We start from the raw sequence: 14091 nt of genomic DNA, 5'->3' as shown, positions 1-14091 counted from the left end.
TTGCTGGCTAAGCGTGCAGCAGTCCGCTGTGAACAGTTGGACACTGTTAAAGGTGCAGGATGCTGCTGTAGACCCTGCGAATCTCCAGTCTATGCCTTACTGCTGGCCAGTGTTTAGAACAAGTTGTAGTTCAGAAAACACCCCTGTCAGGATGTTTGCTTTCTCTTAACAACACCTGGGATGCAGTGTGACTTACAGTGCTAGGTACAGCTCACAGCTCTATAGTTCCAGCCTAGTGCAATCTTCATGGAATAGAAAAGGTAAGTCTCTTTTAAGAAGATTTTGGTATACTTTATAAAGTCGCACCTCATTTATCAAAGCTGCCAATTTTTGTCATCCCTTGAGTTGGCCTTTTTGTTAGGCTTAGCTGATGACATACATGTGGACAGTGAGAAGTAGTGAGCTGTTTGTAGTGGTTTTAATCTCCTGTTTTATAATTCACAATCAAAAGAATGTTGTGCACTCTGGTTATTTTGCATGTGGACACACTTTAAGTACTTTTCTAAAGGGGGTATTTTTTGAAGGGATGTTTGCACCAAAATACCTGTGAGATACCTGTGAATGTGTAACAGTAATTTTTTGCAACAGTAACACTGAACTTTGTATATTGTCTCCTCAAGTTCAGAAATGGGTGACTTCATATCTGAAATTCTCTTTCCAGTTTTTCACTGATAGTGCTGAATGTCTTTGTACCCAAGGTGTTGCATTTAGTATGTTTTCATTTAGGATAAAAAAGGTTCCAAAGGTTGTATAAAGAGGGTAATTGCTTTTTGATTCTTTTCACTGCCAGAAATGAACTTTTGCGAACACTAGCAACATGTGGATTTACGTATCAAGAATTTCTCTTATCTCCAACCTGTGTGAGTACAAAAATTGCTCCAGTATCATTTAACTGTTTAAACTGCACTGAGTCCAATAACATTTGAAAACGATCTATTCTATTAGAAGAGAGGATCATGTCCAGAACTGAACATATGTGCTATTTGGCATGACTTCTGGTTTCTCAGCATTATACTGACATAATTGTACTGCTGTTACTGTTCAGAGTCTAGTCCCATATTGCTGTGCTACCATTTGGTATTTTTTTTAAGAAGGCATGAATTTACAGTGTGACCAGGAAGGTTATTTTCCCTGCAGGAGCCTCATTGCTTCCGAAGTGCTGATGCCTGTGGATTTCCCAGCACAGAAAATGTGACTGTGTTATTTGTGGGAGGTGGAGCTTTGTTTGCAGGTTTCCCTGGCAACTGAAAAGAGTTGAGGAGATTTCAGATTGTGCAAGACTAAATGGAATCAGTGAACTGCTATATATATCTGAGAGAAGCTGACAGGGGTTAGCTTAAAAACCAGTTGTGGTGCATTTGTTTCATTGTTAGCTATTCAAAAAGGCAAGGAGACACCTTTTTACTTTTTTATAGAAAAAAGTATTACCTGTCCCAAGAATTGGTGCTGCATGTAATTTTTCTTTTTACCTGTCATGAAAGTTTGTTTACGTTCCTCTTCATTTACAAAGTCAAAAGCATGAGGTACAAAAGATAATTGCCCACTTATTTCCTTGACAAAACCTAATTCTGGAAGTTTAGTGTATTATCAGTTAATACCAATACCTATGAAGTCATAAAATATATTGGTGTGTAATAGTTCTGTTACTGTATATAATGGCAAATAACTTGTATGATACTATTGACCACTTTTTGTCTCTTTATCACATGGACTTGTGGATTTTGCTTACAGATTGGCATTCCCAATTCTAGGCTGCGATACTTTCTAATTGCAAAGCTTCACCAAGAACCATTCTCCTTTCAAGCTCCTGGTCAGGTGAGTTTGTTAGTGTTACTTGAATTTGCTTTGTGTCATGAAGATTGAGCGATAAATTTTCAGTTCAGTAGTGTGTGTTAATGGTGGAGAGAGGGATAAGTGATATCAACTGAAAAGTTAAAGTCTGTCATCTTTTTTCAGCATGGATACTGCGTTTTCTAAGTACTAAAATGCATGCCAGTGGCTTAGATGGGTTTAAACAGTTGTGGGACAATGGCTGAGAATGGGCTAGAAAACAGTTCATTCTGCTATCCTTTTCACACCCTTGGAAAAGTCTTTTTTCAAAGGGAATTATTTGTGGTTGTTCCTGACACCACTGCTGGTAGGTCAGCAAACCTTAGTGCTAATGTGTTTTTTAAATCTTCATGAAAATAACATCAAACAGTTACTTGCTTTATTCTGAACATCTGTGAAGGAATTCTTACTCACTGTAGAGTTGGCTGTCAAGTTGTTTATCAAATGCAGTTTTTTTCCTCACAATTTGTTCTTAGATATTGACAAGATTCCCAGATCAGGATCTAGAAGACTTACTCAAAGACAAAGTCACTGACAAAGTGGGTGAAGCTTGTTCTTCCTTGTGTTCTGAAGAGAAGAATCTGGATCCAAACATTGGCCCCAGTTGCAGCAGCAAGAAGAGTTTACCAAAAGGGGCCTTTCTGTTTAAACTTGAAACAGTAGAAGAAATGGAAAGGAAACATGATCAGGACAATGATTCCTCTATTCAAATGCTTAAAGCTTTCTTGGAAGAGGAAAATGAAGAAATGAGTCAGTATTTCATACCACCAAAGTCCTTGTTGCGCTATGCTTTCTTATTAGACATTGTTAAACCCACCTGCCGGAGATCCACATGCTTTACAAAAGGGTAAGCTTCAAAGAAAATGTCTTGCTGAATCACGTCCTGAAATTTTAAATGTATTTTTGTTTGTTTCCTTTAAAAACAAGGAGAGTCATTTCATCAAAACCAGCCAGGCCTCTGAAAAATAAATCCTCTTATACAGTGTGCTCACTGGTCTGGTGGAATACTAGCATGAGAATCTGTCTGGCAGAACATCATGTGCCCACTCCAGAAAGGCATTCACAGAAGACAGTGCCATTCGTTGTTGACCTTCACAAAAGCTTAATTACCCCTGCGGAAATATGGTTCCAGTAGACTGGTATGGTAGTGATTCATTAATGAATTTCTTTATATTGCTTGTTGAAGTTACAGTGTCATGCATGACAGATCCATTCCTCATTAAAACTCTCCTCTGTATATTTTATTGATTTCTTGGATTTTTCAGCTGTGTAGGTCAGAATAGCTGTGGACTGCTCATAAGTCCTAAAACCAGTTAGGCTGCTGCATTACAAATCATATTTGATGGAGCAGAACATCAGTGCTTCTCTGTCTAGTAGTTATCTGATTTGTACCTTGCAATTTAAAGTTTGACAGCTGGAGGTTGGTGAGTTCTGAAATCTCGCAGTCAGCTGGTCAGGAGCTTTCCCCCTGGATGCATTTGCATTGGAAAATGCCAGTTGGGGCCTGGAACTTTTTGGGAAATGTTAGTATCGGCTATATTTTCGAATTAGATTGGGTTTTTGTTTCGACTTCTCAGAATGTTTCGACAAAATGGCATAGTTGATGACTTAGAGTTGGTGACAACTTTTATTTTTAATTCATAGAAATTAGATAGAGTTCCTGCAGATTTTTTTTTTATTTTTAACTTTTAGACCAAAAAAAAAAAAAAAAAAACAGCTGAGAAGAGAATGTCAAAAGTTCAAAATATGTGTAACAGGAAAGCCCTCCCCCCAGCTCCCATTGATACATGGCTTTTCTGCCCTCAATCTTTTGAGCTGGGGGGAGTCAGCATCTCATGGGATCTATTTCTTAACTAGAATAGTCAAATAAAAACCTTAGGCCAGAATGGTCTCTTCTGTATCTATTGTATGCCTTGAGTGTCAAAAATAAATTGGCCACTTGTGGTTTCACTAGAATACGTCATGGTAGTTTGTGGTTATGTTTATCAAAATCACATTGAAGGAGGCTCCTGAGTAGTTAATATGGAGTTTTCTTATATAGCAGTGGGAAGTTGATGTGGAACGTGACTGTTGCACTTCTGCTGATGTAGAAGGAGCCAGGCCAGATAGCTGTGGTAGTTCTTCTTGGCTCAAAATGTAGAAATCTGATTTACTGCCTTTGTTCCCCCTTTTTAAGAGGCTTTTCCCCCTTTTTTACATCATATCATTTACAGCTCTGCATTAACAGAAGGATTATAATTACAACTCAGACTTCATCCAGATCATTTTCTGAGGCCAAGAGTGAGTTTCTGCTGTATGTGTTCTAGGAGTTCTGGTTTTATGTTTTTCCAAAGTATGAGATTTAGGAAAGAGGACCATGAATGGAGCAGAACGGCACTCCAAGTACTACAGAGAATACCTCTGCTGAAACACCTGCCTTGTGTCTTTCCTCTGTCATACTGACCATCAGCTTTGAGAATGGGAGAAAAATTTTCTTCTGATTGGTTTTCAGATATTTCCATCAAGGTTGATGAGATGAGAGTAATCAGGGTGTGCCTTTTCCAGTCCTTGCTAATTCACCAATTTTTCATCAGTGCTTTTTGTCTTTCTGCCTTTGTCATACCAGAATGTCTTCTAAAGGCTTTGGTGGAGTATAGGGCAAAACGTAATAGCTTGTGATGAATGAGGGAATGAGCAGATGATCCGGTGTTTCCTTCCGACCTTGGACTTCTAGGCAATTGGAAAATGATTGTTCAGTTCCTTAAGACTACAAACATGGTGGTTTCTTTTAGCAGTATGTTTGTAGTGTCTGAAGTTGAGAGATGAGGTTGTCCATTTTAAAGGACAGAGCAAATAATAACTACTTCTTTAGATATGATCATTCTGAACTTGCAAGTGCCTGACACTAACTGTCAAAAGAAGCGATACCCTTCTAAAATATTCTAGTATTAGAGAAACACTCTAGTGTTGTGAAAATTACCTTTTTGTTAGGCATAATATAGGACACAGTATACCCAGAAATAATATATCATGTGTATGAAATTAAAAGCTTTTTTTGAAATTGAATTTGCAGAAATTGAGGGGTGAAAAAAAGCTCTTGAGGCAGATGAAAATTGAAGATTGTAATTTCTTAAGGCAGCTTCTGTCATTATAGTTGTAATGAAATGTCAGAAAATCAATGCATTAGGTTTTACTGTGGCAAAAATTCCCATCTTTAATTATGTTCTGAGTGTAAGGTAGGAATGTTAATTTTTCTGTAGTCAGCAGCTGCAATAATAATTAATAACAATAGAGCTAACATTGGCCATCTGCCCACATTTGTGTTAAAAATCTCACCACCCCCACCCCTTGTCTGCTCCCAAACCACTTTTACACCAACTAGATTTTTTTTTGGGGGGGGGGGGTATGTGTGTGGGGGGGTGTGGAATTCCTTAGTGCAAATTATTTAGACTGGAGTATTTTTAAAGACATAGATCCTATTAAAAGATTCTTGTCCCCCAATAAAACCTTAAAATACTACTTTGAAATTTATCCTTATTTATTTATTTTGGCTCAGATATATTAATCTGAAATACGGTAAGATGATGATGATCAGGATTCCTCAGTGCTGTGTGTGTTACAGGGAATTTTCAGAATGCAACTAACCAATTGAAGGTGGTTTGATTCCATGTGGTTTTAATCTGCATCAGTGTTTAGGGCTTTTTGTTCTAATCCTAAGGAAGATTTGCAAACACTTTATTTTAAAATGAGTGTTGCTCTCACTGGTATTGGCAGAACTGCTCATAGGCTTTTCCAGCTAAAGAAGAAATTCTCATGATTGAGCCATGCTGGGTCATTGTGTCTGTGCTGGAAGGGAAAGTATTCCTTTATTCATCATGGAATTAGAAAGGCTTGAAACAAAAATTGTTCTGGGGCCTTCCTTTAGAATGGGCCCCAAGTGGGAGGAAGAGACCTTTATACTTGTCTTTACAGATGCACAGATAAAACTCAAAAAGAGTATCTTCAAATGATTGATGTAGACCACATCCCTCTAATGCAGGGGATCTCTTGAAGTTCTTCCACAGTGCAGAAGCCATCAGTTGGCTTGACTCAGTCTCTTTCTGTTCAGAACATTCAAACGCTATCGTAGTTAGACCAGCAGAGCATGTTTCTGAAAACCCATAATTATATTTAAATGATAGTCTGGAGGAGATTACAGGGTAAACATGTTGTTATGTAGTTGACCACAAAGCATCCAAAAAGCTATCTTATGGTTTTAGAATGCAAGTTTGCTTACTGTTCAGTTGGATTTAGGTTTTTTTTCTTTCTTCTACTGCTCTGCATAAATGCCTGGCCATCTCCCATCCCTCTGTGAAAAATCCGCATCCAATCAAATGTTAAACCTGAGTGAACCCTTTCATTCCTAATGGAGTGATATAAAAGCTGGAGGCTCACACCTAATGGTCCTCCTTCGAATATGGAGAGCCAGTTTGAGCCTCTAGGACCTTTAACGCATTTTGCCTTAGTGTAAAATGGGTTTGTACAATGTAGCTTGCCCTTTCTGGTGATACTACACTTGAATTGCTTGGCCTTGTATAGTTGCCTGCTTGCCTTATATAAGGCATTAGTGCGGATAAACCCTTTTGCATTGATTACAGGCTGATCTCCAGAGAGCATGATCAGAGACTACTGTGCTCCATGGGATAGCATTGTTAATAACGAGGCCTTTTGCATTATCTATCCAGGAGGCTTTTTATTAATCAGAGCAAAACAACCTTAGCAACCTCCCTGCATCTTTGCAGTTGTCAGAGCTATGAGGTCTGATGAAAATACTCATTATGTTATTGTTATTTTTAAGGTATGGGCACTATGTAGAAGGGACAGGCTCAGTTCTGCAGACAGCATTAGATGTACAGGTAAGAATGTGTAGACTATCACAGAATCACAGAATGGTCTGGATTTGAAAAGACATTGAAGATCATCTAGTTCTTTTAAAACTTGAGACTTATTTTAAAACTTGGGTGTTTTTTCAGCCTTCTGCTTTGTTATTCTTAATATTATAACAACAAAGCTTTTTTAACTGCATTTTGTGGCATCTGAGTTTCCAATTGATTTACTTTGTGTACTTAAACAACAGTTTATTTAGATCAAAATTATGTTTGCACCTGTCTGTATGGAGAATGAGCTATTATTTTATTATCTGTGGTGTCATACAGAGGTTTCACAGGGGTATGTGAAGGTATTAAAAATGACTAATTCTATGAATAGACTACAGTACAGTATCATGAATCCAGGGCCATTTTTTGTACACATATGATCCAGTAAATAGTCAAATTGTTTGAACAGTCAACATGTTTGAATTTCAAATGTATTATTTATCTGGGAACACATAGTATTTTGAAAAGTTCTACTGTTTATACCAAGTTCACTGCAAAGAAAGCATGGCAGTTCTGTGCTGTTTACTCATATATGGTGATTCTAAGCATAAGAAGAATGCAGCTCGGGAATTCAGAATAATCTTACAGTGAATGTATTAAAACAGCTGTACCCATACAGCTCAATTTGTGTAGATGGTGTCTTACTGAGTTAAGTCACTATCCTGTCATTTACAAATGTTTCTAGTCCTTTGATTGCCTCATGAAGCATTGGTGTAGCATGCAACTGGAGGAAGAAATGATGAATGCCCTCATGGCAACATTGATTTCTTTCTTGCAAGTCCGTAAGATGAGATGTTGGCTGCGAAAATACGCCACCAGTAGTGATTCAAGCAAAACATGTTTTTTTTGTCTTTGGTCAAACTGTGATAAAGAGATACTCTGTTAAAATGTGACTTAAATTTTACATATTTGGCCTGCATTGGTGATATCTGTTGTTTTGGATATTCTTCATAGCTTGAATCAGCATTTAAACATATTGAGGAGTTACCAGAAGAAGAGAAGCTTATGAAATTGTCAACACTAAAACTTAGATACTTCACCCCAAGAGAAATAGCAAATCTTCATGGATTCCCTTCAGAATTTGGTATGTGCTGCAAAGTACTTATTTTTACATCATTCTTTAGAAATGACAACGCACTTTTTTTTACTGCGGAGTAACCCATGCTTATATTTTGCTTCCTTCCCCCATGCCATCCCTCCCTGCCCCAACTGTTCAGCTTTTATGATTGATTCTTGTTATTTAGCTAACTCTGAATTTCTCTGAATTTGCACTAGGTTTTTATATTTTATAAGAGGCAGATTCTGTGGTTAGGTTTATCTTCATAAACTTAAGAAAAAAGTTCTGGCATGAGAAATGCTCTATTACTGAATGGCAGTGAAGGAATACCTTTGTTTAAAGTTCAAACTATTTACTCAGCAGCCAACATTACTCACAACTGGTAAATCAACATATTCTGCCAGTTTTAGCAATTCTATTAGTGGTTCTCAGTGTTTGAGCTGCTTGCTTTCTCCCTTCCACATATTTTGCAGCTGCTGACAGAAAGGGAAATTCAAAAGATACAGAAACTTCTTTGTTCAAGAGCAGCCAAACTGTTCAGTTAATGATCTTTTAAGTCATCTCTATTCTCTAGAAAAGGCAGTCATAGCCCTTGGTCACTTCATTGTCTAACTGGTTTTGTGAAGATGAAGGAGTCAAAAAACAAGACTCAGCAGTACCAGTACATTGGATGCAGGTCAACCAGAATTAAGCCTGAAATAAATTCACCAGAACTGTAAAGAAAAGCAAACAAGAAAGTGTAGCTGTTACTAGCTGCTGCAGACCTTGGCCTGCTGCCATCACGTTAGTGTGATTGTCTCTCAGCAACACAAGCATCCATAGAATAAGACACCACTGACCTTCAGTAGTTTATGCTCTTCTTTGACTTCCTTGATGACCTAGGCCTTTGAGGACTGCTAATAGTCCTTACATATTTCTTTCTTTTGCAGTTTTAGCTTGTCTTCTCATTCATTCCTTACATTTACATTCAAACTTACTACATTCAAAGAATGTTATAAAGGTTGCAATTAGAATTACCATCACTAAGCTTATTTGTTTCAGAGTATTTGCAGGACTGTGCTGTGTTGAGTTATATGCCAACACAGAGGATTTTTTCATTGACTCCCTTCTTTAATAGATATGTTCTTTTTGCAGACAGCCTGGGTTTTTTTTGTTTTGTTTGTGTTTTTTTTTTTTTTTTAGCACAGCTCTGTTCTATATGGATTTAGGCTGATTAAAAGAAATGAGCTAAACAGGGCTGGATTGGGCTTGTATAGGTTTATCATAGAATCATAGAAGAGTTGGGATTGGAAAGGACCCTAAGATCATCTAGCTCCAACCCCTGTGCCATGGGCAGGAACACCTCACACTAAACCATGTCACCCAAGGCTCTGTCCAACCTGGCCTTGAACACCTCCAGGGATGGAGCATTCACAACTTCTCTGAACAACCCATTCCACTGCCTCACCACCCTTACAGTAAAGAACTTCCTCCTTACATCCAGTCTAAAGTTTGAAAATGTTACCCCTTGTCCTGTCACTAAAGTCCCTAATGAAGAGTCCTTCCCAAGCATCCCTATAGCCCCTTCAGATACTGGAAGGCTGTTATGAGGTCTCCAAGCAGCCTTCTCTGCTCCAGGCTGAACAGCCCCAACTTTCTCAGCCTGTCTTCGTACAGGAGGTGCTACAGTCCCCTGATCATCCTCGTAGCCTTCCTCTGGACTTGTTCCAACAGTTCCATGTCCTTTTTATGTTGAGGACACCAGAACTGCAAACAATACTCCAAGTCAGGTCTCACAAGAGCAGAGTAGAGGGGCAGGATCACCTCCTTCCCCCTGCTGGTCACGCTCCTTTTGATGCAGCCCAGGATACGGTTGGCTTTCTGGGCTGTGAGCGCACACTGAAGCCGGCTCATGTTCATTTTCTCATCGACCAGCATCCCCAAGTCCTTCTCTGCAGGGCTGCTCTGAATCTCTTCCCTGCTCAGCCTGTAGCTGTGCTTGGGATTGCTCTGACTGAAGTGTAGGACCTTGCACTTGGCGTGGTTATACTTCATGAGTTTGGCATCAGCCCACCTCACAAGTGTGTCAAGGTCCCTCTGGATGGCATTCCTTCCCTCCAGCGTATCAACCGAACCACACAGCTTGGTGTCATTGGCAAACTTGCTGAGGGTGCACTCAGTCCCACTGTCCATGTCACTGACAGTTATGCTGTTCAAGATCTCTTTTGAACACAAAGTTGCTTATTTTATTTATTTTAATGCAGCTTTTGTTTTCCAAATGTTGAATCAGTCTTTGCAGCATCAGTTAGAGGTGTAGTAGAGTTAATATTGCTTGTTTTTTACAGAGGGCAGACCAAGACACTGGAGAAATTTATGTTTGGAAGACTCCATTAATTTAGGGTGATGAGTTTGTGAAACCTGACCTTTACTATTTCAGAGTGCTTGGAATGATTCCATGCTTTCTCTGTTCAGGGCTTATCTTCAGGGACAGCTGTGAGGTTCAATATATTTGCAAACCAGAACTGAACTCCGAAGACAAGTCATGCTCCTGAGTTTGAAGAGCATCCAGAGCATCTGTCTATGAAGTGCTGATTTAGCAAATTTGTCTTTTGTGACCCAGGAACTGAGGAGGGAAGGACAGGGATAGATTCCACCTCTGAGGGTAGTACCCTTCTGCCTGAATCATAGGACCTTCTTTACAGTTCTTGCAGTTCTCTGCCTCTCTATACTACTTTCCCAGCTTTCAGAACACATAAAACAAGCTTTTCCCATCTAGTAGTTTCTGCTCACATATACTCCTGATTCATAGGCAGACCAAGCTTTTCCCAGTGCACTGACTCACAAGCCTGACTTTCTTTCCTTTTTGCTTAATCTGAGACATTTCCTACTTTGTGCTTAAAAACCCCAGGGTGTTACTCAGCTTTAGGCTGATTGAAATCTTTGGTGACTTTATGTACTATAATCTCAGGTACTATAGTCTTCTGAGGGTTTGCAAACTATGGGGTGGGCTTTTTGAGAGTTGCTATATTTATGGCTACAAAAGGGTGTTTCCCTGGCAGCATTTCTTCCATGTTAAATTTCAAGTCATTATTGTGAAGTGTGGTATTTTCAGAGAGAAATATGCTGTAATTTCTCTGTCTCCATGTTCTGTAGTGACAGCAACATTTAGGCTGAAATTTTCAACAACAGAAATCTTGAGGGTATACCCACTGCAAATATATTGTTGATCTAAGAGCTAAAGAATGAGAAAACTAAAGTGGAAAATGAAGAGAACATCAGGAAGCTTTGTAACAGATGCTGTTTCTAGATGCAGCTAAAGTATTCTCAGAAGGAACATGATTGTCTCTAAATGGTTCTATATTTAACAAACTGATGATCTTTTCCAGTATGTGAGATACAGTTAAAATTGTCTGTTCTTAACAGATTTATTTGTGCTTTTAACATCTGAATGTATAAATAGTAATTGCACTACGGGTCAATGAAATACTGCAGTCATTTGTCTTAGTTGCTGCTGTGGATCCCACAGCAATATCATTAAAAGTGATCAGAGCATTCTTGCACCTGTGACCTGCTTTCATGGGGGGATGTCAGGATGCCTTTTCCATTTTTCCCATTTGTGATGTATGTAAGCTATTAGGAAACAAATGGCAGCCCCATGGAAAACCAGCACAGTGTGGTAGTGTGTATTGCAAAGACCACAACATCATCAGGTAACATGCGTAACTTAAATGATACAGTGAGAGCTGTGCAGGAAGTGCCAGCATAATGTGATTTGTTAAGTCTGACCTTCTGATATAGGCTACTCTTGAGCCAAGAAGATAGAAGGTGTGAGACAATGTGTGCAGGCAGATGGAGGCAGCTTGACGGGAAGGAAATGGAAGCTCTGAAAATCAGTTTAGGCTTTCAGTTGCCAAGAGGCAGAAGGAGAAACTGAAATTTTCAGGGTTCTGGTAAGCTTCTTGGACTATAAGTAAGTGCATGTGTGTATGCATAAATACATAGGTATTTTGATGTACTCTTTTAGAATGTGTAGATTCTGTACCTTATTCAGTGATGTAACATGAAAAACTTCGTCTAAGGAAGTGTGTGTGGGAGTGCAAGTGATTGTTCCAAAGCAGGAACAGTTGCCCAAATGTGGGTGCCAGGAAGCGGGGCAGAGTGGATGGAGCTGGCAGAAGACGTGTTTACCAAAGTAGTCCATGTTTGAGGCATTAATAACTGGCAGAGAAGGATGGAACAACGCCTCCCATACACCTCCTTCTCAGCTTTCCACCCCTGGCTCAGCAACTGTCCAACCGTGTTCTCTCCTGAGTGATCCCTGGAAGAGGACTTTTTCTGAACTGCTATGCAGATTTCAGAGCACACGTATCACTCCTTGCACACAGTGTGCCTATGCATCAAAGCTAAACTGGGTGGTGATTATCTCAGAGTCAGATTTAAGTGTTTCTTCTTGGGGAATGGTGAAATAATTAAATGTGATAAAGTTTCAACAGCTTGGCAAATGACCCTAACAGTTGAATCACCACTGCTGTTCATCTTTCACTCAGGTTGAAGCTAAAGGCACTTTACTTCACAGCTGGAGTAAGCCAAGAGTGCAAGCAATGATAGTTACAGCTGAACAGCTTCTTCATACTCAGAAGTTTGTTCACCTTTGACTGTGTGCTCAATACACAACAGAGCCCTTTCACAGTAGTCAGACCATTTTAATTTTTTCTGGGCCTCCCTTCTTTTTGCCAGCCCATGCACTTACCATGTGAAGGACTTTTCTGATGCTGTCTGTATTTCTGAGTGTATTTGTCACAGTCAGCATTGAATTACATGGAAAATTGTTCAGCTGCTTCACCAGTCACTGAATAAGCCTCGCTGGTAGCTTCATCTCTACTGGTACATTGCACTGCGAGACTCACTGGATTTGTTTGCCTCGGTTGGTTAGAGGGACTCGGAAGTACAATAGAGAGCTCATTGAGAAATGCAGTTTAGTTCATCTGCAGAATCATCACATTTTCTTTCTGCCATGGCCACAGTCTTCTGTGGGTGTTGGGCTGTGTTTGAGGTGCTGCTGCCTCTCCCTGCAATTGCTGGATGTTTTCTACTATACGAGGAGGAGCTCAGCATTAGTTACACAGTAGAGCAATGTTCTGAGGCTTCTTGTTAAACCTGAGAGCTAGCAGGTAATGCTGCTAATGGAAGAACTGATCCAAATCATAGAATTGTAATTCCCTCTAATCCCATGAGCTGGTTGGGATTTGATTTTGTAACTTCTTGAAAGGTAGTGGCGGGGGAGGGGGTGAGCCCTGCTGCAGTCTGATAACTGCATTAAGATCTGTTCCCTGAACAAAGGAGTAGACTAAAAGCTAGGAGCAAATGCAGACTAATGATGTTGCACTCTGTGTTTTTGTTGTAGGCTTTCCCGACAAAATGACAGTAAAACAGTGCTACCGTCTTCTGGGAAACAGCCTCAATGTACATGTGGTGGCAAAACTCATCTCCATTCTACTTGGATAATTTAGACCTTGAATCTGATGAGTACAGACTGGTGACAGAAAACATTTCCCTCTTTCGAGACAAAGCTGTTGGCAGCTGAACAAAAATCACATATACCAAAATATCTGTTCTGACACTTTGAACAATTCTGATATATTTTTAATACCTTGCTTTTATGGTAGATTTCCATTGTAGGGGTTTTATTTAAATGGAAATTTACAGGACTTGATTGCTTTATTTAAAGTTCCTTTCTAGTTTGGAGAATGAAAAAGAGCAGCGTTTACATGTACCTCAGTGAAAATGGATAAGACTAAACCATGTTTGCAGTACAGTATAAGAAGGCTTTAAATGTCAAAGCTGTTTTAATTAAGTGCAGAGACCAAGTTCTATGTATAAAATGTCTTCATCTGTAAATATCAGTGATCCATTCTCAGAAGATTTATTGTATATGTGATCTTGAATTTTGATGTGGTGTTTTGTAGCTAATGAAATTATTAAATTTGGTATTTTGTATATAATTTTTAAGAAGGCTCAGTGTCAACCTCTCCAATACTTGCAGGATTCTGAAGCCTAACTGTATTTGTCTGGAATGATTTGTTTAAGTGCAGCTGAATAAAATATTTCGGGATTATCACAACCTTGACAATAACTTGCCTGTTTCTGTTGTCACTTATATTATTCAGGATTCATTGCTGTTTAACAAAACCTGACATATAAAAGACAAAAGTAAATAAATAAATGAATTAAAAACTCCATGTGTGACCACAAAGAACAGAGATACTGCAGGTGTTCTCACCTGAGAAAGATCATGAGCTTGGTATTGTTATTTTGTGCCATGCTTGGTCT

The 14091-nt window shown here is 39.1% G+C and overlaps 1 protein-coding gene across 8 annotated transcripts in view; it reads left to right on the top strand.

The window, feature by feature from the left end:
* The window catches only part of TRDMT1 (tRNA aspartic acid methyltransferase 1), a 30099-nt gene extending 16217 nt beyond the window's left edge, over positions 1-13882 (top strand). For 4 of the 8 annotated variants that reach the window (XM_061346122.1, XM_061346125.1, XM_061346126.1 and 1 more), the window contains 6 exons: positions 791-860; positions 1732-1815; positions 2307-2677; positions 6647-6704; positions 7680-7809; positions 13166-13882. In XM_061346122.1, the coding sequence (XP_061202106.1) occupies positions 791-860; positions 1732-1815; positions 2307-2677; positions 6647-6704; positions 7680-7809; positions 13166-13266 (814 nt within the window). In that variant the 3' untranslated portion in view covers positions 13267-13882. The other 4 variants (XR_009724324.1, XR_009724323.1, XM_061346123.1 and 1 more) reach the window with 4 other exon arrangements.
* Positions 13883-14091: the final 209 nt, after the last annotated feature.

This window comes from Neopsephotus bourkii, unplaced genomic scaffold (genome assembly GCF_033783945.1).
Source record: "Neopsephotus bourkii isolate Nb327-2 ecotype Australia unplaced genomic scaffold, CSIRO-AGI_Nbou_v1 NB_257, whole genome shotgun sequence".
NCBI classification, from domain to species: Eukaryota; Metazoa; Chordata; class Aves; order Psittaciformes; family Psittacidae; genus Neopsephotus; species Neopsephotus bourkii.
Note: the sequence above shows the minus strand (reverse complement) of the source record. Positions and strands in the feature narration are given on the sequence as shown.